This window comes from Myotis nattereri (assembly GCF_964212035.1).
Source record: "Myotis nattereri genome assembly, chromosome: 21".
In the NCBI taxonomy this organism is placed as follows: Eukaryota; Metazoa; Chordata; class Mammalia; order Chiroptera; family Vespertilionidae; genus Myotis; species Myotis nattereri.
The window spans coordinates 16,215,892-16,240,024 of record NC_138097.1 but is presented as its reverse complement, the minus strand read 5'-3'; the positions used below and the strand labels follow the sequence as shown (position 1 = coordinate 16,240,024).

Sequence of the window (24,133 nt, the reverse complement as noted above, 5' to 3'; positions counted from 1 at the left end):
AGGGTGCTCGCCAGCGAGAAATCCGAATAGAGACCAGAGGACCTTCCTGGTGGGGCTCGCCTTGGCTGTTCGTGTGAGGGAGTTGTGTGTGTGTGTGTGTGTGTGTGTGTGTGTGTGTGTGTGTTTTGTATTTGGTTTCATACCTTTTCGGTATTTTCAGAACCCACTTTCTCACTTTCTTCGCTGAGGCTACCCTTGGTGCTCAGGTGGCTCTTCAGGTTCACATTTAGAAAGTTTTATTTCTTTATCTGATACGTTTTTGTCTTGATTTCAGAGGGGACGGGAGAGGGAGAGAGAAAGAGAGAGAAACATCAGTGATGAGACAGAATCACGAATCGGCCGCCTCCTGCACGCTCCACACGGGGGATCCAGCCCCCCCGCCCCCCCAACCCCCAGGTTCTATTCAGGTCAAGGCCTTTGTCGCCCTCATTGAAGGAAAAGCTTGCCCCCCCCACCCCCGCAGGAAGTTCGCTTGTCTGGGGCGGTGTGAAGAGGAGTCCTGGACATGGTTAACCCTCCGAAATTATCATTCATGCTCCCCGGGGAGACTTGGGAGGTGGGATATTTCTTACCGAAAACGTAAACACAGTCATTTGAACTTGGCAGGTTCATTTCGAGCTCAGCTTGTAAAAGAGAGTCTTGTAAAAAAAAACAACAACAAAAAACGGCCGTGTGCATGCGCCATGGGGTGGATGGGAACTCACCGGACAAGCCTGGACAGCGCCTGCCTTTCATCCACCGGGGTCAGTGGGGTTCGCTCGTGCGCCGCTGCCTTTGAAGGCCCGTCCTCTCAGACACCTCTCGGCCTCCCCGTCTCAGGCGCCGGGAGGCACGTGGGAAAGGGAGCTCCAGACTTAAGTGTTCCCATCTGTAGTTTGGGATAACACCGCGGTATCAGGGCCGATGTTAGAATTGGCGACAGTGTAACCAGGACCTGCAACAATGTGTCTAGGGTTGGCAACAATGTAACCAGGATCTGCAACAATGTGTCTAGGGTTGGCAACAAGCACCTGAGGCGCCCCCAGAACTGACAGGTAGGAAGCATGCGAGGAATGGATGCTTTTACCTGTGTCCTCTCCACATGCCCCGGTGGCCCTGCTGGCCTCTCTCTCTCTCTGGGGGCGCAGGCCTCCCCCCAGCTCTGAGCATTGTCATCTGCAAGGCTAGACCTTCTCTCCCGTACAGGGAAGATTTGAACTCAGGAAGCCCGAGCTCACATCAGCTGCTGTGGACCCTCACGGGCCGGTCCATCATGTCCCCATCTGAGGACAAGGGGGAGGTGAGCATTGGGATACAGGTCCTGCTTTTGGCTCCAAGGAGAGCATGTGAAAAGCAGGCAAGATTTTTAAAATATATATATTTTTATTGATTTCAGAGAGGGACAGGGAGAGAGAGAAGCATCCATGATGAGAGAATCACGGATCGGCTGCCTCCTGCACGCCCCTTACTGGGGATGAAGCCTGCAACCCCGGGCACGTGCCCTGAGCGGGACTCGAACCGTGACCTCCTGGTTCATAGGTTGACTGACGCTCAGCCACGGAGCCACACCCTGCCGGACCTGCTTAGTAAACAAAAATGCTCTGAGTGGGGGGGGCGGGGTACAGGTTCTCAGAATCAGGACTCGGGCTTGGTCCCGCCGACTCAGCAGGTGCTTCCAAGGGAGATGTGTTTTGACTCCAAACCACTTACTCATCCGCCGACGGAATGAAACAGCTCGTAGGAAGTGACGGTACTTTTCTAAAAAAAAAGAAAGAAAAAAGGAAAACGCTGAGGAGGAGGAGTTCCTCTGGTTTAAATCTTCCTGGAGGCCAGTGAGCGCACGCAGAGATGCTCCTCAGCCCTCGTCATCGGGAAGCGCCCATCCAGGCCACAAGGAGGGACCGCTACACGCCCCTTCCGACGGCGGCCATCGGCACTGGACAGGCTCAGGTGTTGGCGGGGAGGGGAGGGGAGGAAGCGGGGGCCTCGTGCGTTGCTGGTGGGGAAGTCCATGCAGTTCCTGTGCGGCCGTTCCTCAAAAAAAAAAAAAAAAAACTGAAATTGCCGCCGGATCCAGCAGTCCTGCTTCGAGGACACACGCTCCTGAGGACGGAGCCCGGGTCCACGGCAGCAAAGAATGACTTGCAAACGCCGAATGGTGGGGGCCACCACGTGTCCATCCGTGGGTGGACGGCCGAACAAAACGTGGTGCGGAGCCGCGGAGTAGCACGCCGCCCGGAGACGCCAGGGGAGTGTGACGTGCTGTCGCCATGGGTGAACCGGAGGACATATGCCAAGTGAGATCAGCTGGTCTCTCTCTCTCTCTCTCACACACAGACAGACACACTCACACACAGACACACACACACACAGAGACACACACACAGACACACACACTCACACACAGAGACACACACAGACAGACACAGTCACACACAGACGCACACACACACTCACAGTCACACACAGACACACACAGACAGACACACAGACAGACACAGACACACACAGAGTCACACACAGACACACACTCACAGAGTCACACACAGACACACACTCACAGACACACACACAGAGGCACACACACACTCACACACAGACACACACACAGACTCACACACACGCACACTCAGACACACACTCACAGTCACACACAGACACAGTCACACAGACACAGACACACTCACACACACACACTCACACAGACACACACTCTCACGCACAGACCCACACACAGAGACACAGACAGACACACATGCACAGACACACAGACTCACACACTCACACACAGACACAGAGTCACACACACTCACACACAGACACACACACACACACACACTCTCACACACAGACCCACACACAGACACACAGAGACACAGACACACATGCACAGACACACACACTCACACACAGACACACACACGTACTGTATGATTCTAATTACATGAGCTTTGATCCTGGAGGCGTCGAATTCATAGAAGCAGAGAGTAGAATGGTGGCTGCCAGGGGCTGGGGCAGGGGACACGGGGACTTGTGAATGGGGACAGTGAGTGAACTTAATGCCACTGAACTGGACACTGAGAAGTGGTGACAGTGGGGCTCCGTTCATTGGTCGGGCGGTGTCCTGTGCACCGAAAGGCTGCCGGTTCGATTCCCGGTCGCGGCACCTGCTTCAGTTGTGGGCTCCATCCCTGGTAGGGGGCGCGCAGGAGGCAGCCGATCATCAATCCATGTTTCTCTTTCTCTCTCCCTCTCTCTTCCTATCGCTCTTTAAAAAAAATAAATAAAAATAAATAAATAGTGAAGCCGGCCTTTGTGGCTCAGTGGCTTGAGTGTCAACCTACAAACCAGGACGTCACGGTTTGATTCCCAGTCAGGGCACATGCCCGGGTTGTGAGCTTGATCCCCAGTGTGGGGCGTGCAGGAGGCAGCCGGTCCATGATGCTCTCTCATCATTGATGTTTCTCTCTCTCCCTCCCTCTCTGAAATCAATTAAAAATATATATATTTTTAAAATGGCTACAATGGGAAATCTTAATGTGTGCTTATTTCACCACAGTGAAAAGACTAAACATTTCTTTTTAAAATTCTTTTATTTTTATTGATTTCAGAGAGGAAGAGTGAGGGAGAGAGAGAAACATCCATGATGAGAGAGAATCATGGATCGGCTGCCTCCTGCACGCCCCCTACTGGGGGTTGAGCCCACAACCCAGGCATGTGCCCTGACTGGGGATCAAACACGGGACCCTTAAGTCCACAGGCCAATGCTCTATCCACTGAGCCACACCAGCCAGGGTGCAACTCCATTTTTTGTTGTTGTTGGGGCCAGACTCCGTGATCCCAGAGGGAGCCTTGGAGGAGAGGGATTGGCCCCCCAGAGGTGAGAGTGGTTTCAGGCAGGAAAGGAAGCTGAGGCTCGAGAGCCCAGGAAGCCTGCTGCCTGTGCGTCTGCCTGACTGTCTGTCTGTCGCAGGCCAGGTCAGCCCGTCCGCCCTTCCCGCCGCCACTCTCTGCGGCTGGTTCTTTGCAGGGAGGTTTCCGCCAGGAGTCGGGGCTCAGGCCTGGACCTGCTGGATTCCGACGGGGCTGGGAGGTAGCTGAGCCTGTCTGGCCCAGCGAGGCCTCCTCTCCGCCCCCCTCGGGGAGCAGCCTTTGTGGGTCGGGCCCCGGGGTAGGAGGCTGGCTGCCAACAGCTCACCTGGGTCTGGAAGTGGGACTGGCGTTTCCCCCGCGTCTCAGAAGCCAGCCGGGGACCAAGAGGGAGGCGGGCCTGTGCCCGGGCACCGAGGGCTCACAGGGCTGTAGGAACAGACAGCAGGCGCTTCTGCCCCCAGGTAGGAGGCTGGAAGGCCAAGGGCCAGCAAGGTCAAGGTGCTCCGGGTCAGTCAGGTGTGCAGATGCCGTCGTCTGCGAGGAAGATCTGATCTCTCTTTTTGTTTTAAACATATAACTTTTTATTGATTTTTAAAAAAATATATATATATTTTATTGACTTTTTACAGAGAGGAAGGGAGAGAGATAGAGAGTTAGAAACATTGATGAGAGAGAAACATCGATCAACTGCCTCCTGCACACCCCCCACTGGGGATGTGCCCGCAACCAAGGTACATGCCCTTGACCGGAATCGAACCTGGGACCCTTGAGTCCGCAGGCCGATGCTCTATCCACTGAGCCAAACCGGTCAGGGCTGATTTATTTTTTTTAATTATTGATTTTAGAGGAAGGGAGCAAGAGAGAAACATTGATGTGAGAGAAAAACATTCATTGATCAGTTGCCTCCCGTATGTGCCCTGACCAGGGATCGAGCCCACAACCCGGGCATGTGCCCTGACCTCCTGGTTCAGAGATTGACGCTCAACCACTGAGCCACACTGGCCAGGCCGCCGGAAGCCTAGTTTCTGGGTGAGCACACACCTATTGGCTGGATGGAGGGAATTCAGTTTTGCAAGCTGGACGCCACCATCCATGAGGCGGGGGACTTCGACCACTGGGCTAGACCTGCCTGTGCAGCTCCTCCCAGAATGCTTAGCGGGACTGACTTGGCAAACCCCGAAGGCTGGGAAGCCCAGGGGTCATTGCCGGGCAGCATTAAGCGTGTCCGAGTGACAGTTGCTCTCGTAAAGCTGACCCTGCTACGATGTTGCCTCACCTCTGTTCCCGGCTGCGTTCTAAGCCGGGCAGGATTTACCAGTGAGTCACTCCCTGGATGGTACAAGCGGTTATTGATCGAGTCTTCCCGTTAATCCCGTGAGCAGTTTAGACACGGATGAGCCCGTCTTAGGGTGTCTGCGACCCAGGATCCCCGCGTGCGGGCTGCTGACACCGCAAGGGGGCATTGATCACACCTGAGCGCGGGGCACGTGGACGTGAAGGGGGTGCCCTGCAGGCTCCACGGGCGTGGCCGCTGTCGATGCTTACCCACTGAGGGGTGGGGGGAGGTTAGGGTTAGGTATCGGGGCAGCGTGTCAGGAACAACACACCAGCACGGGCCCTGGAAACCTCCTCTTATTTATTTATTTTCTTGTTGGTCCTCGGGGATATTTTTTCTTTTTTTTTTTAATTTAAATATTTTTACTGATTTCAGAGAGGAAGGAGAGGGAGAGAGAAACATCAATGATGAGAGAGAATCATGGATCGGCTGCCTCCTGCATGCCCCACACTGGGGATGGAGCCGGCATCCCGGGCACGTGCCCTGACCGGGAATCGAACCGTGACCTCCTGGTTCATAGGTTGGTGCTCAACCACTGAGCCACGCCAGCCGAGCGGGAGATATTTTTTCCATTGCTTTTTGGAGGCGGTGGAAGGGAGGGAGGAGGAGGCAGAGAGAGAGAGAGAGCAAGAGACAGAGAGAAACATTGATGAGGGAGAGACATGGATTGGTTGCCTCCTTCCTGTGCCCCGACAGGTGTCTTGAAATGTGAAATGTTTGGGGTCCCAAGCCCATTGGGCGTTCAACCTTGGGAAGGGCGCAGGAGGCTAAGCTTGAGGTGCGGGGGTGGGGGGGGCAGGCTCTGGGGGCGCCGTGAGCTCTCTCAGTCCTTCTCAGCTGCATCTTGAAACAAAACCCCAATGGGCAGAGCCTTTCGTTAAGGGACAAGGTAGGCCTGGAGGCTGGGGCCACATTGCGAGGGGCTTACTGACGGGTTCCTGTTCCCTGGCCTTTCTGTGTCTCACATCTCAGCTCTCGTAAGATTCAGAAAATAATGTCAAATGCCTGAGATTTCTGAAATTCCTGGCCTGGGAGACCTGACTCCATGGAAGAGTCGGCCATTTCGGCTTCAGCCATTTTCCCAGCGCCCAAGACTTGTAATGCCTGGAGCGTGTGTCTCTCTCTCTTTCTCTCTCTCTCTCTCTCTCTCTCTCTCTCTCTCTCTCTCTCCCTCCCTCCCTCCCTCCCTCCCTCTCCCCCTCTCTCCCTCCCTCTCTCATTTTCTCCTTGAAAAGCAGCCATTGAAAGAAAAAAGAAACAGCAGAATCCCCATCTCGCGAGCCCCACTTCCTGCGGGCCTACTTGAGCTCTGAAAAATAGCTTTTTGCAAGTCAAGGCTCTTACTTGGCCTCTGTCAAAGGCGTCCTTCCCATCTCTTTGTCTGGCCGGGCTGGGTGAAGGCGACGCATTTTCATCAGCCCGGAAGCGCGCAGGCCTACATTTTAAGCTCCTTCCTAGCCCTGTGGTGTGCGTGGGAATATCGTCCAGGCCACCGCGGGTTAGCCGGACACTTTCAGCAGCGCCGATGGTCTCCCTCCTCACGTTCAGGTGGATTTTTAAAGGATTTGCTCAGGTACAAGTGGTGCTTTGTGGATGCCAGGAAAGTGGGAACCGCCTGGCCGGCGTGGCTCAGTGGTTGAGCGTCGACCTAGGAACCAGGAGGTCAGGGTTCGAGTCCCGCTCAGGGCACATGCCCGGGTTGTGGGCTCCATCCCCAGTAGGGGGCGTGCAGGAGGCAGCCGATCCATGATTCTCTCTCATCATGGATGTTTCTCTCTCTCTCTCCCTCTCCCTTCCTCTCTGAAATCAACCAATCAGTAAAAAATCCTGAGAGGCAGGGGAATGCACCTGTTGTGCCCACCTGGCCGGTACGGGTCCCTGGGATCGTCCAGGAAGCCGCCCAGGCCACTCTGAGCGGCATCTCGGCCCCCCTCGCCTCCCACTCCGGGCCACAGGCTTTGCTCGCGCTCAGATGGTGATGCCTGTCCCTCTAGCCCAGCGGTTCTCAACCTGTGGATGGCAACCCCTTTGGGGGTCGAACAACCCTATCACAGGGGTCCCCTACGACCATCGGAAAACACATAATTACGTATTGTTTTTGTGATGAATCACTATGCTTTAATTATGTTCAGTTTGTAACAATGAAAATCCATCCTGCATATCAGATATTTACATGACGATTCATAACAGTCGCAAAATGACAGTGATGAAGTAGCCACGAAAGTAATTTTATGGTTGGGTCACAACATGAGGAACTGTATGAAAGGGTCGCGGCATTAGGAAGGTGGAGAACCACTGCTCTAGCCAGTTGTTAACTCACTGGGGATGTGTGGACAGCCTCAGGAAGCCACCGTTTTGGGGAAAAAAGGTCAGGAAACGAGGTCCCACTGAGTCAGCCTCTTCCCCAAAACAAAAGCATCGAAGACACTCGGCCACGCTTGTCGACAACTTGTGATTTTGACGGGTTTCTGGGGTAACGCCGGCAGCCTCCCCGCTAGATCTCACAGAGGCCCGTCACAGCTGGGAAGGTGTGTTCCGTCTCCTTGTGTATCCCGAGACGCCCCTACACTGCTTGTATCTTACTATAGCTCATGTTTTTTTCTTTTTTTAAATGTAATTCTCACCCAAGGAGTAAGGATATTTCTTCTACTGACTTTTAGAGAAAGTGGAAGGGAAGGGGAGGGAGAGAAAGAAGGAGAGGACAGGAGGGAGAGGAACATGGCTCTGTCCACTGAGCCACATCGTCTAGGGCACTGTTTGTATTTTTTGAAGATATACTTTTATTGATGTCAGAGAGGAAGGGCAAGGGAGAGAGAGAGAATCATCAGTGATGAGAGAGAATCATGGATCGGCTGCCTCCTGCACGCCCCCCACTGGGGATCGAGCCCGCAACCTGGGCATGTGCCCTTGACCGGAATCGAACCCGGGACCCTCCAGTCCGCAGGCTGACGCTCTATCCCCTGAGCCAGACCGGCTGGGGCCACTGTTTTGTTTTCTTAGAGTAGTGGCCCAGCTTTATCGGACTGTCCGAGAGACCCAGGACCGAAGGGAGAAGCCAGGCTTCTCCACATGTAGCTGCCCCCCCCCCCCCCCCCCCGCCAAAGCCGCCTCCCTCCCTCTGCGCTGTGCGTGGTGGCCGCGGCCGGCCCAGATGTCACCGCCGAGGGACATCAGGAACTCAGCCGGTGTTGGCGAAATTAAATCGCCCCGGAAAAAAAAAATCAATGTTAGTGAAATTAAGTCACTTGCTCTTAAAAGCGAAACAGAATAGCCGTTTTTCATATTTACTGGGCTGTTTCCTCTCTCTAGATCGTTACCGTTCTGTGCGTGTGTGTGTGTGTGTGTGTGTGTGTGTGTGTGTGTGTTTAATCCTCACCCGAGGATATTTTTCCACTGATTTTTACAGGGAGTGGAAGAGAGAGGGAGAGACAGAGAGAAACATCGATGTGAGAGAAACACATCGATTGGTTGCCTCCTGCAATCAAACTGGGGGAATTTGGTTCATGGGCTGACGCTCTATCCACTGAGCTACACTGGCTAGGACTGTGTGTGTGTGTGTGTGTGTGTGTGTTGTGTGTCCCTTTCAAGGAGAAGCAGTGATGGACACAGATGACCCAGGAGGCTTTTAGATCTTGGGGATCCAGGGCTAGGTCACAGGTTGATGAATCAGAAAGGACTCATCCAACATCTTAGCACCGATTAGCTGCAGGAAGAGACCAAGTGCAGCTGAACAATGACTCAGAAGGCAAGTTAGGGCCTTGCCGTAGTCTCCTGCTGTCAGGGGTGTCGGTTACATCATTCCCGTCACTCGACCGGGAGAGCCCAGCGTAGAGCTGCAAGGATCGTCAGCAGACCCTGCGTGATAGGGACATTCTTTTTATAGAGAGAGACTATATTATTGATCGCAGAGAGGAAGGGGGAGAGAGAGAGAGAAACATCCATGATGAGAGGGAATCATGGATCGGCTGCCTCCTGCACGCCCCCCACTGGGGATGGAGCCCGCAACCCGGGGATGTGCCCTGACTGGGAATCAAACCATGACCTCCCATGCAGGAGGCAGCCGATCCGTGATTCTCATCATTGATGTTTCTCTCTCTCTCCCCCCTCTCCCTTCCTCTCTGAAATGAATAAAAAACAGATTTTTAAAAAAATAATAAAATGTGGACACCAACCCAGTTTGGGGGGCTCGCCTCTGGCCCCTTGCTCTACTAAGCCTGCCTGAGTGTGGTCCAAGACCGCCTGGATATTTTATTTTTTTTATTTTTGCAGTCACAACACCCCGTTATCACACCCAGAAATTGTATCCAATTAAATCTCCCAAGTCTTGTTCACACCTCCTACACGTGTGCCTTTCTTTTCTTTCTTCTTCTTCTTTTTTTTTTTGCACCCAAGTGTCCAAACACATAACTTCCTCTCGATGGCAACCCCCATCTGTTGATCTTTTTAGCTCTCGCCTCTGTTGCGCAGCGCCTTTGCCGTCTCTCCCGGGAGCTTGTCCTCCTGGGATTAGGTAAACATTTCCCTTCAGCCTTCGTTCAAGCGATTGATAAAAAATGACGATGGGTGCTGGGTCGGGGTGCGGAAAGAGCCCTGTGACCTTCCCTGGGGGGAAGGATTTCTCCGGGTCGGGCTGCTTTGGGGTGCGCCTGCACCGCAGCGCCATCTGCTGGCTGCGTGGATTCACCTGGTGGAAGCCGGGGTGCACCTGCCCACCTGGCTGGTGGTGTGGGAGGCTGTCCACCCCCCCCCCACCAAGGTGTGGTCGTGCGGCTCCCTGGGGAGGGCATAACCAAGGGATTCTAGCTTCTGTGTGCTCATTCACCCCAAAGGTCACCAGAGCCTGGCCGGTGTGGCTCAGTGGTTGAGCGTCGACCTATGAACCAGGAGGTCACGGTTCGATTCCCAGTCAGGGCACAGGCCCGCTTTGTGGGCTCGATCCCCGGTAGGGGGCGTGCGGGAGGCAGCCGATCCATCATTCTCTCTCATCATTGATGTTTCTCTCTCTCTCCCTCTCCCTTCCTCTCTGAAATCAATATATATATATATGTATGTTTTTTTTAAGTCACTAACCATCAGAACTGGGAGTTATGAGCAAGCATCTGAGGGTGCTATTAAAATATGGAGACTTATAGAATATTGCACTTTGGGCGTTTTAAGGTCAGAACAGAATTTGGAATAGCCGTCAGAGCAGGCAGAGTTTTGTGGGGTTTTTCGGGGGAGACCCAGGAAAAGAGCTGGCGCCCCTCAGTTGCGGCAAACAGCAGCTTTCTTCTGGCTCCAGATCCTGTAGGTGGTGGGGACACGGGGGCTTGTGCTCCCTCCGTCGTCGAGTGAATTCTGGGTAAAGTTTCCACTTCTTCAATGAGGAGGCGGCGTGTAAACATCTGCCCCGCCTTTGTAAGTTCTTCCACACATGGTAGCACTGGGCGTTACAGTGTTAACCTTCCCAGCCCTAGGACTGTGTCTTCTCTAGGCATTTTAAAAAAATTGATTTTGAGGGGAGAAATCGGGGTGGGGGGGGTGGGGAGAGATGTTGTTTTACTTATCTATGCATTCATTGGTTGATTCTTTTTTGTTGCGGTTATTTTGTTTGTTTGTTAATTCTCACCAGAGGATATTTTTTCCCATTGGTTTTTTTTTTACAGAGAATAGAAGGGAGGGGAGAGGAGGGTAAACAGAGGGAGAAGAGAGAGGTGGAGAGAGAGAGAAACATGGATGTGAGAGGGCCACATCCATTCATTGCCTCCTGCATGTGCTGCAATCAGGGCAGGGAATCGAACCCAAAATCCAGGCATGAGGCCCTTGACCGGGAATCGAACCCATGACCCTCCGGTGCGTGGGCTTGACATTCCAACCACTGAGCCATGCTGGCTAGGACCATCAGTCGAGTCTTGTACACACTCTGATTGGGGATTGAACCCACAACCTCTGTGTATCAGGGTGGTGACCTAACTAACTGAGCTACCCAGCCAGGGCCAGGACTACCTCCCTCTTCTGCGTGCCTGAGCTGTTCGGTCCTGGTTCCAGGTAGGACAGCGGTGGCTCTCGCGTGCGGCGCCGGAGAACAGTTTTTGCCCGTCGACAGTGACTGACGCTTCGTGTTTAATTCCCTGCTCCCGGCGTTCCCCCGTGGAATGCAATCCCTCGCTTACATCCTCACGATTGCCTCCCGTTCCTGAACGTGCCAGGTGGCGGGGACGGTTGTCTGCGGGAGAGACGCATGTATATATACAATGTAAACACGTTCCCATTGACACGTGAAGATAAAAGGCTTAACATGAACTGCGTCTGTTTACACTGAACACAGAAAATTCCACTCGAACAAATTCGACGATAGCAGTATCAGTGTTTGTTATCATAACAGCATCTCCAGCCCCATCTTTTTTTTGTGCTTTTTTTTTTTTTTTTGGTGGAGTTGCAGTGTACTGAGTAGGCGTGGGTGGAAGGAAAGCGATGCCGTTTCCCTCTGCACGTGGAGGGTTTGCTCAGATCTCAGACGACTGGGGTGGGGGGGGGGACTGCCGATTCAGCAGCCTCGGGGGCCCTGGGCTCTAGGGACACTCCCTCTCCCCCCCTTTTTCTTTCTTCTTCTTTTTTTTTTAACCCATTAAGCACAGTGGAAATACGACTTTCTAAAAAGTATTTTTTATTGATTTCAGAAAGGAAGGGAGACGGGGAGAGAGAGAGAGAAACATCCAAGATGAGAGAGAATCATGGATCCGCTGCCTCCTGTACGCCCCCTACTGGGGATGGAGCCTGCAACCCGGGCATGTGCCCTGATCAGGAATCGAACCGTGACCTCGTGGTTCACAGGTCGATGCTCAACCACTGAGCCACACGGGCTGGGCTTGTCTTATTTCTTAATGACAATCTAGGTTTCCTGAAAGCGGGCCGCCTCGTGGGTTGGAAAATGGTTTTCAAAGTGACTTCCTTTTGCCCTGGCCAGTTTGGCTCAGTGGATAAGAGCATCGGCCTGCAGACTGAAGGGTCCCAGGTCCGATTCCAGCCAAGGGCAGCACCTACCTCCATTGCAGGCTCCATCCTAGCCCTGGTCGGGGCGCGTGGAGAAGGCAACCAATCGATGTGTGTCTCTCACATCGATGTTTCTCTCTCTCTCTCTGTCTCTCCTCTTCCCTTCCACTCTCTCTAAAATTCCATGGGAAGCCCCAGCTGGTGTGGCTCAGTGGACAGAGCATCAGCCTGTGGACTGAATGGTCCCGGGTTCCATTCCCGCTCAGGGCCCATGCCAGGGTTGTGGGCTCCATCCCCAGTAGGGGGGCGTGCAGGAGGCAGCCGATCCATGATTCTCTCTCATCTTGGATGTTTCTCTCCCTCTCTCTCTCTCCCTTCGTTTCTCTGAAATCAATGAAAACATACTTTTGAAAAAAATCAATGGGGAAAATATCCTCGCGTGAGGATTAACAACAACAACAAAATAAAAAGCCGAAACCGGTTTGGCTCAGTGGATAGAGCGTCGGCCTGCGGACTGAAAGGTCCCGGGTTCGATTCCGGTCAAGGGCATGGACCTGGGTTGTGGGCATATCCCCAGTAGGAGATGTGCAGGAGGCAGCTGATCGACGTTTCTCTCTCATCGATGTTTCTAACTCTCTATCTCCCTTCCTCTCTGTAAAAAAATCAATAAGCTATATTTTAAAAAAATACATAAAATAACGACTTGTCACTCACGCGCGTCCCCGCCCGCTTGTGTCCCCTCTGCAGTCTGCGGCCCCGGCATCGACATCCGCAACGACTTCCAGCAGCTGAAGCGCCTGGAGAACTGCACGGTCATCGAGGGCTACCTGCACATCCTGCTCATCTCCAAGGGCGACGACTACCGCAGCTACCGTTTCCCCAAGCTCACGGTCATCACCGAGTACCTGCTCCTGTTCCGCGTGGCCGGCCTGGAGAGCATCGGCGACCTGTTCCCCAACCTCACGGTCATCCGCGGCTGGAAGCTCTTCTACAACTACGCGCTGGTCATCTTCGAGATGACCAACCTCAAGGACATCGGCCTGCGCAACCTGCGCAACATCACCCGCGGCGCCATCCGCATCGAGAAGAACGCCGACCTCTGCTACCTGTCCACCGTGGACTGGTCCCTCATCCTCGACGCCGTGTCCAACAACTACGTGGTGGGGAACAAGTCCCCCAAGGAGTGCGGCGATGTGTGCCCGGGGGCCCTGGAGGGGAAGTCCACCTGCGACCGGACCACCATCAACAACGAGTACAACTACCGCTGCTGGACCCAGGACCACTGCCAGAAAAGTAAGGGCCACGCTGGGCTGTGCCGGCTTCCTTTCTGCTCCCCACCCCCGCCCCTCCGCCCCCCACATCCCGCCCCCTCTCTCCTCGCCCTCCCTCCTCTTCCACTTGCACGGCTCGCTTGCGCTGGGCGGCGGGTGGGGTTGTCTGGCATGTAGGACCCGCCGTGGAAGGGGTTTGGGGGGATGGGGTGGCCTTGGTGGGCTTTCTGTAGCTTCCGGGGACTCAAGGGGTGCAGGGCGTGGCGTGGTTGCCGTGGAGACCATGTCACCCACACGCTAGAACAGCAATGGCGAACCTATGACACACGTGTCAGAGGTGACACGCGAACTCATTTCTTTGGCTGATTTTTCTTTGTTGAGTGGCATTTAAATATATAAAATAAATATCAAAAATATAAGTCTTTGTTTTACTACGGTTGCAAATATCAAAAAATGTCTATAGGTGCCACGGCACCAGCGTTAAGTTAGGGTTTTTCAAAATGCTGACACGCCGAGCTCAAAAGGTTCGCCATCATTGCGCTAGAAATAAGGCACCGTGTCCCTAACTGGTGTGGCTCAGTGGACAGAGCATGGGCCTGTGGACCCAAGGGTCCCGGGTTCGAGTCGGGTCAAGGGCACGTACCTCAGTTGCAGGCTCCTCCTCGGCCAGGGCCCTGGTTCGGGGCAGGTGCGGGAGGCAGCTGATGGATGTTTCTCTCACGTCGATGTTTCTCTCTGTCTTTCTCCCTCTCTTGCACTCTCTCTAAAAGATCAATGGTTTAGTTCAGTGAATAGAGCGTCGGCCTGCAGATTGAAGGGTCCTGGATTCCAGTCCTGGTCAGGGCACATGCCCAGGTTGCAGGCTCGATCCCCAGTGGGGGGCGTGCAGGAGGCAGCCAATCAGTGATTCTCTCTCACCATTGATGTTTCTCTCTCTCTCTCCCTCTCCCTTCCTCTCTGAAATCAATAATTTTTTTTTTTTTAAATATCAATGGGAAAATATCCTTGGGTGAGGATTTAAAAACTAAAATAAAATAAAATAAAAATAAAAATTAAAGTCGGCATGAAAGCGGGCCCGAAAGCCAAGGGGATGCTCACGGTGTGTGCGAGGCCTGCTTGGGTGGCCTGGCCCGTCCCCCCCGGAGGCCTCCGGGACGCTGCCCACGGCAGGGCCCCTGGCACCGCCGCGTCCATCCTGGGCGTGCCCTCCGGCTCTTGGCCGTCACCCCGGGGGCCGGCGCGGCACCTACTTTGTGGGAGATTTATGGTGGGGGAAGAGACATGTTCCCCCTTGAGCAGAGAACAGTGTGTAATCCCCGGGCCGAGCCGGCCAAGCGGGCCCGGGATTGTGAAAGACGGGGTTCCCGGGGTCATTCCCACGGCCGTTGCTACCCAGGGCCCTGTCACCACCACCGCCTCCAGCTCCCAGCTGGCAGGGAGGGCGAGCCTGGGTGGCAGCTCCCCGTTCTCCTCGTCTAAGGATGCGAGGCCTGGGATCGGGGAGACGGAGGGAGACCGTCTTCAAAGCCAAGGCTTGGCCCGTGGCCGCCGATCCTGACTCGGTGCAAGTTATTTGCCGGTGGCCAGCCATGTGCCGGAAGGGACCGGGCGGCTCCTGTTGGAGGACCTGGTTCTTCCCCCCCCCCCAACCCCCCGCCCCTCTCTCTCTCTCTCTCTCTCTCTCTCTCTCTCTCTCTTTTTCAAAAAAATATTTTTATTGATTTCAGAGAGGAAGGGAGAGGGGGAGAGAGAGAGAAACGTCAATGATGAGAGAGAATCGTGGATCGGCTGCCTCCTGCACGCCCCACACTGGGGATGGAGCCCGCAACCCAGGCATGTGCCCTGACCGGGAATCGAACCCTGACCTCCTGGTTCACAGGTGGATGCTCAACCACTGAGCCACACCGGCCGGGCAGAAGCTGGTTCTCTCGCTTTCTGGGGGATTTGCCTCAGCGCTGCCTGCTGTTTGCTTGTCTCAGGTGCTTTTTGGCTCCTGAGTTCTAGTGTGGGCCCGGACTCCCCCATTTTTTCTCGGATAATCCCGTGCCTTGCTGCTAAACGGAGTCCTGTAGTGTTGTTGGTTTTTTTTATTATTTTTATTTTTATTGATTTCAGAGAGGAAGGGAGAGGGGGGGGGAGAGAGAGAGAAACACCAATGATGAGAGAGAATCATGGATCAGCTGCCTCCTGCACGCCTCCTACTTGGGATCGAGCCCACAACCCGGGCACATGCCCTTGACCAGAATCGAACCCGGGACCCTTCAGCCCACAGGCTGACGCTCTATCCACACCGGCCAGGGCCATTATTTCATCTTAACATTTCTCCTCCTTTTTTTTTTTTTTTAAATGTAAATCACCTTGGGATGGGTGTTCCTTTTTATGAAATGTAACCAGCTCCCATAGGCCCGGGCCCTGCCGAGGCCACGGGTCAGGGTGGGGACCTGCAGGTGTGCGGGCGGGGCCCAGAGAGGCCTGCGGCTCCGGGAAGCAAAGAGGGTCAACGGGGTGGGCCCTGGCTTTGTGTGATCGGTCAGAGCTTGTCTCTCCCCCGTCTTCCCTCCCCCTGCCCGCCCCCGGACGGTCAGCTGTCCCTGAGTGGGGGAGCTTTATTTAGAAAGGGGTCACGTGCCCCTGGCCGCATCCCTCTGCCTTTTATAGTCAGGCGCGGAGACCACACGGTGCCCTCCCGGCCGGCCCACGCCTGCGACCAGGAGGGTGAGGCCGCGGGTCCCCGAGGCCCCGGGCCACCGCCTGGCTCCTTCCTCCCGAGAGAGAGCCTGGCTCCAGGCTCAGTGTCACCCAGTGGAAGTGCGGCTCCGCCGGGCTCCCCGACATCGGGGCGTTTGTTTTTAAATAAGGCTGTCAGCTTCGGGGACTCAGGACGCGTCCGAATGGCTCCCCTGGGCCGATGGCTGCAATCCTAGGAATTTGGAAACCAGCTGGGGTGCCTTCCAATCTCCCCAGTGAGACCGACTCATCACATTGTTTCTAGTTTCTTCGTTTTTTTAAAAAAAAATCTTTATTGAAAGTATTACATATGCCTCCCTCTGCCCCCCCATTGACGTCTTTTTAGCCCATCCCCGCCCACCCACCCACCCACCTCCCTCGCCTTCAAGCTTCTCTCTTTTGTTGCATGAATATTTCTCTCTCTCTTTTAAAAATGTATTTGTGTTTTCCTATGCAGAGAGAGAGAAACATCGATTTGTTGTTCCACGTGTGGACGCATTCATCGGTTGTGGCTCGTACGTGCCCTGACCAGGGATTGGACCCACAGCCTTGGCGTACGGGGCCCATGCTCTAACCCAGTGGTCGGCAAACTGCGGCTCGCGAGCCACATGCGGCTCTTTGGCCCCTTGAGTGTGGCTCTTCCACAAAATACCACGTGCGGGCGCACACGTACAGTGCGATTGAAACTTCGTGGCCCATGCGCAGAAGTTGGTATTTTGTGGAAGAGCCACACTGAAGGGGCCAAAGAGCCGCATATGGCTCGCGAGCCGCAGTTTGCCGACCACTGCTCTAACCCACTGAGCTACTAGACAGGGCCTTCTGTTTCTCTCCTGCTTCTCTGGTGTGTACGCCAGTGGGCAGGGATGACCTGGCCCGTGTGGGCCCGTGGCTAAGCTTGCCCTGGGCTGCCTCGCTCAATTCGAGGGCATGGGGTGGTTCAAAGGCTTGGTTTGGGGTGGATGGGGTGGCGGGGGGTGGGGGCGTGGGGCCAGAAGCAGGACTGGGATACAGGCCTCCTTCCGGCCCATGGCTGACTCGGGGACTCAGACTCTAGGAGGCGGGGCCTCTGAACACCATCCTGGGGTGGGGGGCCCCTGGTTTGGAGCAGACGGGAGGCCGCCAAGGTTGCCAGGGATCGCCGGTGGCAGGAGATGCGGTCTTTGCCTGCCACGCCAATAGGGCAACATTGACGTTTTCAAGAACATACACTTTTGTACAAAGTGGGACTGAAAAAAAAGTAAAGGACATTCTGGTACGGACCAGTGGTGAAGGCTGGAGAGCAGCGGGGTCACCGTGTCCCCCACGCGGGGTCGAAGCTGCCAGGACTCATCCTCCGTCCGTGATACAGGGACGGGCAGAGAAGGCACCAGACAGACTGGCCAGCTCATAGTCGGTGCTCAGGAAATGGTGGCAGCTGCTACTCTTCTAAAAACGTTAAGTGAACCCTGGCCCGTGTGGGTCAGTGGATAGAGCGTCGGTCTGCGGACTGAAGGGTCTCAGGTTTGATTCTGATCAAGGGCACGTAGATCCTGGCTGGGGCTCGGATGGGAGGCAACCAACCGATGTCTCTCTCACATCGATGTTTCTCTCTCTTTGTCTCTCCCCCTCCCTTCCACTCTCTGTAAAAATCAGTGGGAAAATATTCTCCATTGAGGGTTAAGAACAACAACAAAATTCAGCGAAACTCCAGGATCTAAGATCTAAAATCCCTCACGTGAAGCCGGGCGGACCTGTGTCTGTCTCTTGCCGTAGCTGCCATGGTTTCTCTCTGTTGCTTCTTCTAAATTGCAAAAAATGCCGTTATCATAAATAGCGTGGCGCCGTGGAGGCGCGGCCGGCTCCTGTGAATTTAATCTAAATTGTTCAAATTCTTGTTTCTGTCCAGATAAGCCATATCTTGAAAGAACGTTCGGTGGGATGAGCCCATCTCTATGGGAAGCCGGTGGGGCCTGCACGGTTACGTGTAAACTCTATCTGTTTGGTTCTCCCACCCCCTGAATGTATGTACCCTGCTTCCAAACTGGGTGTTGGGGAGAACGGAAGAAACAGGAACGGGATTCTCGTTGGCTCCTGACCGTGGAGAGTGCCTTTTGAAAGGTGGTTTTACATTTTTCGTTTTGCTTCTTTTTTTTGGGGGGGGACAGCAGTCGGGCGGTGGCAGAGTAGGCACAGTGTGGGGTGAAGAGAGCAGGGACATACACGTTTCTCGGTGCCGCGGGCCGCTCTCACGTGGTCAGGGGAGCCAGCCCTCGGAGGCAGGCTGGACCCGTGCCTGCTGGCCTCTTCTTTGGGTAATACCTGCTCCTGTGTGTGTGTGTCATGATAGCTCTGTGTGTGTGTGTATGTATGTGTGTGTGTGTCATACTAGCTGTGTGTATGTATATGTGTGCATGTATATGTCTCTGTGTAATACTGGCTGTGTGTATGTATGTGCATACATGCATGTATGCATATGAACGTGTGCATGTGTATATGCGTATATTATGCATATGCATATGCGTGTGAATGTGTGTACGCACGGGTGTACACATGTTTGTGTGCATGTGTGTATGTGTGCATGTGTGCACTTGCACACACACACACCCCACTTTGTCCTCCAGCCTCTGCTCCTGCTGGGGTGGTTTGTTGTCTCACTCACTCGTCTCCTCCCCCAGCGCTGTGCGTCCTCCCCGAGTGCTCCCTCCCGGCCGCGCAGGCATCAGGTGTGTGGCGATGCGCAGGCATGCCAGCCCCTCCCGGAAGCTCGGCTCCCGTGTCATCTCGTTATGGAGCAGAAGTCGCTTTTGGTTTCTCTGCCTCAGACACAAACCACAGCCCCGCCCCCTCTCCTTTCTCCGGGCTGTTTGTTACGAAATCCACACCGGAGGGGAGCAGAGGCAGCGTGTGGGGGCTCTGGGCTGCCTGATGCTCACCCTGGGGAGCTGCCTCGAGTGTGTTTGTGCAGCGTGTGAGGCTGCAGTTGGGGGAGCCCCTGTAGGAAGGCCCGGGCTGCCCTGCGCCCTCTGTGAGGGGCTCCTGGGGAGGGGGTGCAGCTACCTCTGCCCTGGGCCGCGGATCTCTAAGTCCAGGCTGCCACTCTGGGTTTCTGGAGCGATGCAAAGAGAAGCTTGCATGGGTTTTAGCAGCTGCAGAGACCAGCGCATCAGGGTTTAGTATAAAAAGGGGCAAAGAACATAAAAGATGGGGAGGTGTCCGGCCAGTGCGGCTCAGGTTGAGCGTTGACCTATGAACAGGAGACCATGGTTGGATTCCCAGTCAGGGCACATGCCCGGGTTGCGGGCTCAATCCCTAATAGGGGGCATGCAGGAGGCAGCCCATCCATGATTCTCTCTCATCATTGAAATTTCTCTCTCACTCTCCCTCTCCCTTTCTCTCTGAAATCAATAATAATAATAATAATAATAATAATAATAAAAAGATTGGGGACAAGTAGCCTCCCACACACAGAGACAGGATGAAAGCTGCTATCACTAGAAGCATTTCCTGGGCAGGCGTCGTGCTCGGATTGGGATTTCCCTTCTTCCCCGAAGATGACTGACCGATGGTGACACGGAGACGGGAGCACCGGTCAGTTCCCCAGGCCTCGGCCAGGCTGGCTTTCTTTCCGGGGCCGTAACCCGGTATGATGTTTTTTGGTTCCGATTTCTTGACCCCCAGACGGCCCCGTGCGCGTTGCTAAGTGGATGATATTAGGTTCTTAGGCTAGTTTTCCGCTATGCGGCAGGGATACGGTTCCGGTGGCTTCCTTGGCGAACTTGAAGTGATCGGGGGTGTGGTGACACCTGGCTCCTTCTGGCGGGAGCTTTTGAATGACCGTCCAGGAGGTTGAGCGCAGGTAGTGAGCCGGTGGCGGGAAATATTCCTCGTGTTTTTTTCCGCTCACGAGGAAAGACAGGCCCGTCTTCAGCAGGGTGCACCCCGTCTTCAATCCCTCTAGTTTTTTTTTTTTTCTTTTTTTAATCCTCACCCGAGGATATTTTTTCCATTGCTTTTTAGGGACAGTGGAAGGGAGAGGGAGAGGCAGAGAGAAACATTGATGTGAGAGAGAGACACATCAATGTGTCTCCTGCACACGCCCTGGCCAGGGCCAGGGAACCTGCAACCAGGGTACGTGCCCTGGACCAGAATCGAACCCGGGACCCTCCCGTCCGCGGGCCGATACCCTATCCACTGAGCCATACCGGCCAGGGCTGATCTTTCTAGTTTGGTGACGCGGTGTCATCTTGGGGACCCACTGGGTTTCTCGCCCCTCCCTCCTCGACACCACCTCATCGCTGGCTCTGGTTTGGGGTGTCCTCTGGGCGTCCAGGCTGGGAGTGTCTTGACATCATACCAATCGATGAGTAGGATCCTGAGCATGTATCGTTGCAGGAGATAGCTTCTTTCGCTCCACAGTGCCCAGCACACGGTTCTTATAGTTTGAGAAAAAAAATCGCCTCTTAGGAGAAGTCGCTGGAAGCCAGAGATGGCTGACTAGGCGGACGATGAACTTCTGGGAGGGGCTCAGGTAAAGCGATTTCTGTGGACGCAATGGACAGAACAGCCGAAGCCAGCTTAGCAAGCAGACTGACTTCCTTTTTCAGAGGCACGTGTTGTGCAGGATTAATTTGACTTTATTTTTTAAATATTTTTATTGTTTTCAGAGAGGAAGGGAGAGGGAGAGAGAGAGAGAGAAACATCAGTGAGGAGAGAGAATCATTGATTGGCTGCGTCCTGCACGCCCCAGGATTGAGCCCACATCCTATGCAATCAACTTAAATTGCTTTTCCTTTTAAATATTTTTATTGATTTCAGAGAGGAAGGGAGAGGGAGAGGGAGAGATACATCAATGAGGAAAGAGAATCATGGATCGGCTGCCTCCTGCACGCCCCACACTGGGGAATTAGCTCACAACCCCGGGCCTGTGCCCTGACCGGGACTCGAACCGTGACCTCCCGGTTCCTAGGTCGATGCTCGACCACCTCAGAGCCACACCGGCCGGGCTCGAGAAGGAGGCCCTCATCGGTTGGCAGAAACAGAGCCCCAGCATCTCGTTAGGTGGGCATCTTTGTCTCCTGTTCGCGATCTCGTTTCCCTGTGGTCCCCGCGCTTTCTGAACAGGGAAGGGGAGAAAAAATCCACGTCTAAATCCCAGGCATTAGCAAATGTTGACAAAAAGGCACTTTTGCTAATCTGCGGTTAAAGCTCTTCAGAATCTGTTAGAAGGTTCTGCTACATTTCAAGGTTCTGTAGTGCCCCCTTGACCCCCCTCCCTACACACACACACACACACACACACACACACACACACAGAGCTTCTGCAAGCCCAGCTGTGAGCCTGACTTCCAAGGAGCCTGCGGATCTAACCCAGCCACGCGCACCCCGTCTCGGACGCCAGGGTGCGGATCCCGGGGTGCAGAGAGGTCCGGCAGGAGGTGGCTTCTCGGGCATGAGGCCTCGGTGTGGGTGAAGGACCCCAGTCCCCCGCTCGATCCCTCTGGCCGTTAGTGTCTTAGAAACGACTGTGCTCCTGATTGCAGGTGGCCTTCCCGGAGCGTACATGGGCACCTCTTGAATATTCTCATCCAGGCTGTGACAAGCCTGTGGGGTGGGCGCTGCCTTTCCCTTTAAAATCCATATATTTATTTTTTATTTCAGAGAGGAAGGGAGAGGGAGAGAGAGGGAAACATCCATGATGAGAGAGAATCATGGATCGGCTGCCTCCTGCACGCCCCCTACTGGGAATCGAGCCGCAGTGCCACCCGGGCATGTGCCCTGACCGGGAATCGAACCGGGACCTTCTGGTTCATAAGTCGATGCTCAACCACGGAACCACAGCGGCCGGGCAAAAGGAACTTGAAATGAGTGGATGCTTGAGCTCTGATGAATGAATTCGGCTCCCAAAAAAGGAGCTGGCCACGTCGCCGTGGCTTTAGTCCCTTCTCCTTTTACTTACCAGGCACCCCGAAACCATGGGTACCTGCCCAGCGTTCCATTGTGTCCCCCGCAGGCTAATGGCCAGCGTGTGCTTCTCCGTATCAGACCCGGGTCCGAGCCCTGCAGAGGCGGGGGGGGTGCAGGGAGGGGGCTGGCACCTGTATCCACGTGGCCTCCTGTCCGGAGGCAGCAGAAGGGACTCCCACTCCTTCCCACTGAGCCCGGGGCTCACTCCTGGCAGCCTGTCCTCCCAGTGGGTCCTGGGGGGGGAGCTCAGATTCCTGTGGGCTGAGTCACGGTGTCACCCCAAAGGAATGCGGGTCCCCTGGGCTGCTGGGCGGGGACAGGTCTCCCGGAGGTTGTAGAGCAGAGCTGGTCCCACAGAGCTGGTCCCGTGGATGCTCTGCGAAGCGTCCTTCCCCCCCCATCCCCTCCGAGGTGAAAGGAGCAGGTCCGGCCACTGTACTCCCCGAAGAGAGGACTGTTGGACTCTCTTTTCAAATATGCGTCGTTGTTTCGCACATCCCTGGACCTATAAACACGCCCGCAGCTCTTTGAGACGGGCGCTGTAGCCTGAACCGTGTGGCTCAGTGGTTGCGCATCAACCTATGAACCAGGAGGTCACGGGGTTCGATCCCTGGCCAGTGCGCCTGCCCCAGTGGGGGGCGTGCAGGAGGCAGCTGATCGATGATTCTCTCTCGTCGTTGATGTTTCTATCTCTTTCTCTCCCTCTTCCTTCCGGTCTGAAGTCAATAAAAAATATATGTAAAAAAAAGAAAAAGAGAAAAGAAAGCTCCTTCTAGGAGGGGGTAGACTCAGACAGACCCGCCTTTGGTTCAAGAGCTTCCCTTTCTAAGACTCTTCTTCCATAACTAGTCCCCGGGCAGCGTCGCCGTGAGGAGGAACGGAAGGGGCTCAGTGTGGGACAGCTCCGCGTGCAGCCCCACTGGGTGCTATGGAAGCGCGGTCATGCCCATGGGCGCGATTGGCCAAGAAGGAAAGGATCCCAGGGCAGGCACAAACAGTGGCGCATCTGGAATTCACTTCCGACCCGTACGGTGTGCCAACGGGGAGAATTCTCTCTGCCCAGCTGTTTTATTTTTATTTATTTGGTTTAAGAAGGATAAGTTTCCAAAGTCATCTGGAAGCGCCAGCGGGCCAGAGGAGGGGGGAGCGGGATGTCTGTGTCTCCTGAGAAGGTCCCACCGCTGTTGTAGAAAAAGCTGATCTTCATAGAAATCAAGTGGAAAAGGCGTAGACGGTTGGTACTTGGTGTGACCCCTCGGGTCTGCCTTTAAAAAGAGCACGGGTGCTGCTCGGTGCTGGCGCAATCATTACGTTGTTTCCCGCGAGGACTCTCCGAAAGTGGTAAGCATTTACTTTGCGCGGGAAGAGACCGGAGGTGCCGGGTGACCCTCACCGCTACCCTCGCACTGTTTTCGCTCAGTTGGATTTCTTGCTTCTGTTCTTCTCAAAGGTCATCAGGTACCATCTGGACCCATAGGGTGATGGTCCAATTAAAAAAAATTTGTTTTTGTTCATACTTCTTGGCATTTAAAAGGCAACAACCGTGTGTGTGTGTTTTTAAGGTAGGTTTTCCTACATCTGATGGCCCTGCTCTGAGAGCAGGCTGGGTGTGAGGTGTTAGCAAACGCCCTAGCTCTCCAGGGATGTGAGCTGGGGACCTCCTTGCCTTTCCCACGCAGGAATAGAGCACGGATTCCCCTTCAGACTCTGGGAGAGCCCAGCTGTAGGCCAGGCAGGGACTTTGATCTAGAGTGCTCTCGGGAGGACGAGTGTGCGTGTGTCTACGTGTGTGTGTACGTGTGTGTACGTGTGTGTGCGCGTGCACGCCCACGAGAGCATGCGCATGCATGCGGCAGGCTTGGCTGAGGTTTTCCCTGCGTGACCCTTGGAAAGAACACCAGTTTCTACAGGTCCCTGATTTTGTAATTAAGAATTTATGGGATCACAAGGGCCCGTGTCTTAACAGCCCAGTTCAAAGCAGAATTGGGGCCAGTGGTTCCCCTAAATTTCTCAAATACGGTGCTTTGTGACT

At 54.5% G+C, this 24,133-nt stretch overlaps 1 protein-coding gene across 1 annotated transcript in view; it reads left to right on the top strand.

Annotated features, from left to right (window-relative positions):
* The window catches only part of IGF1R (insulin like growth factor 1 receptor), a gene marked incomplete at its 5' end in the record, with an annotated part of 113,959 nt that overhangs the window by 8,871 nt on the left and 80,955 nt on the right, over positions 1 to 24,133 (top strand). The window contains one exon of the mRNA XM_081114825.1: positions 12,908 to 13,453. Coding sequence (XP_080970951.1) covers positions 12,908 to 13,453 — 546 coding nt within the window. The remainder of the gene's footprint in view (positions 1 to 12,907; positions 13,454 to 24,133) is intronic.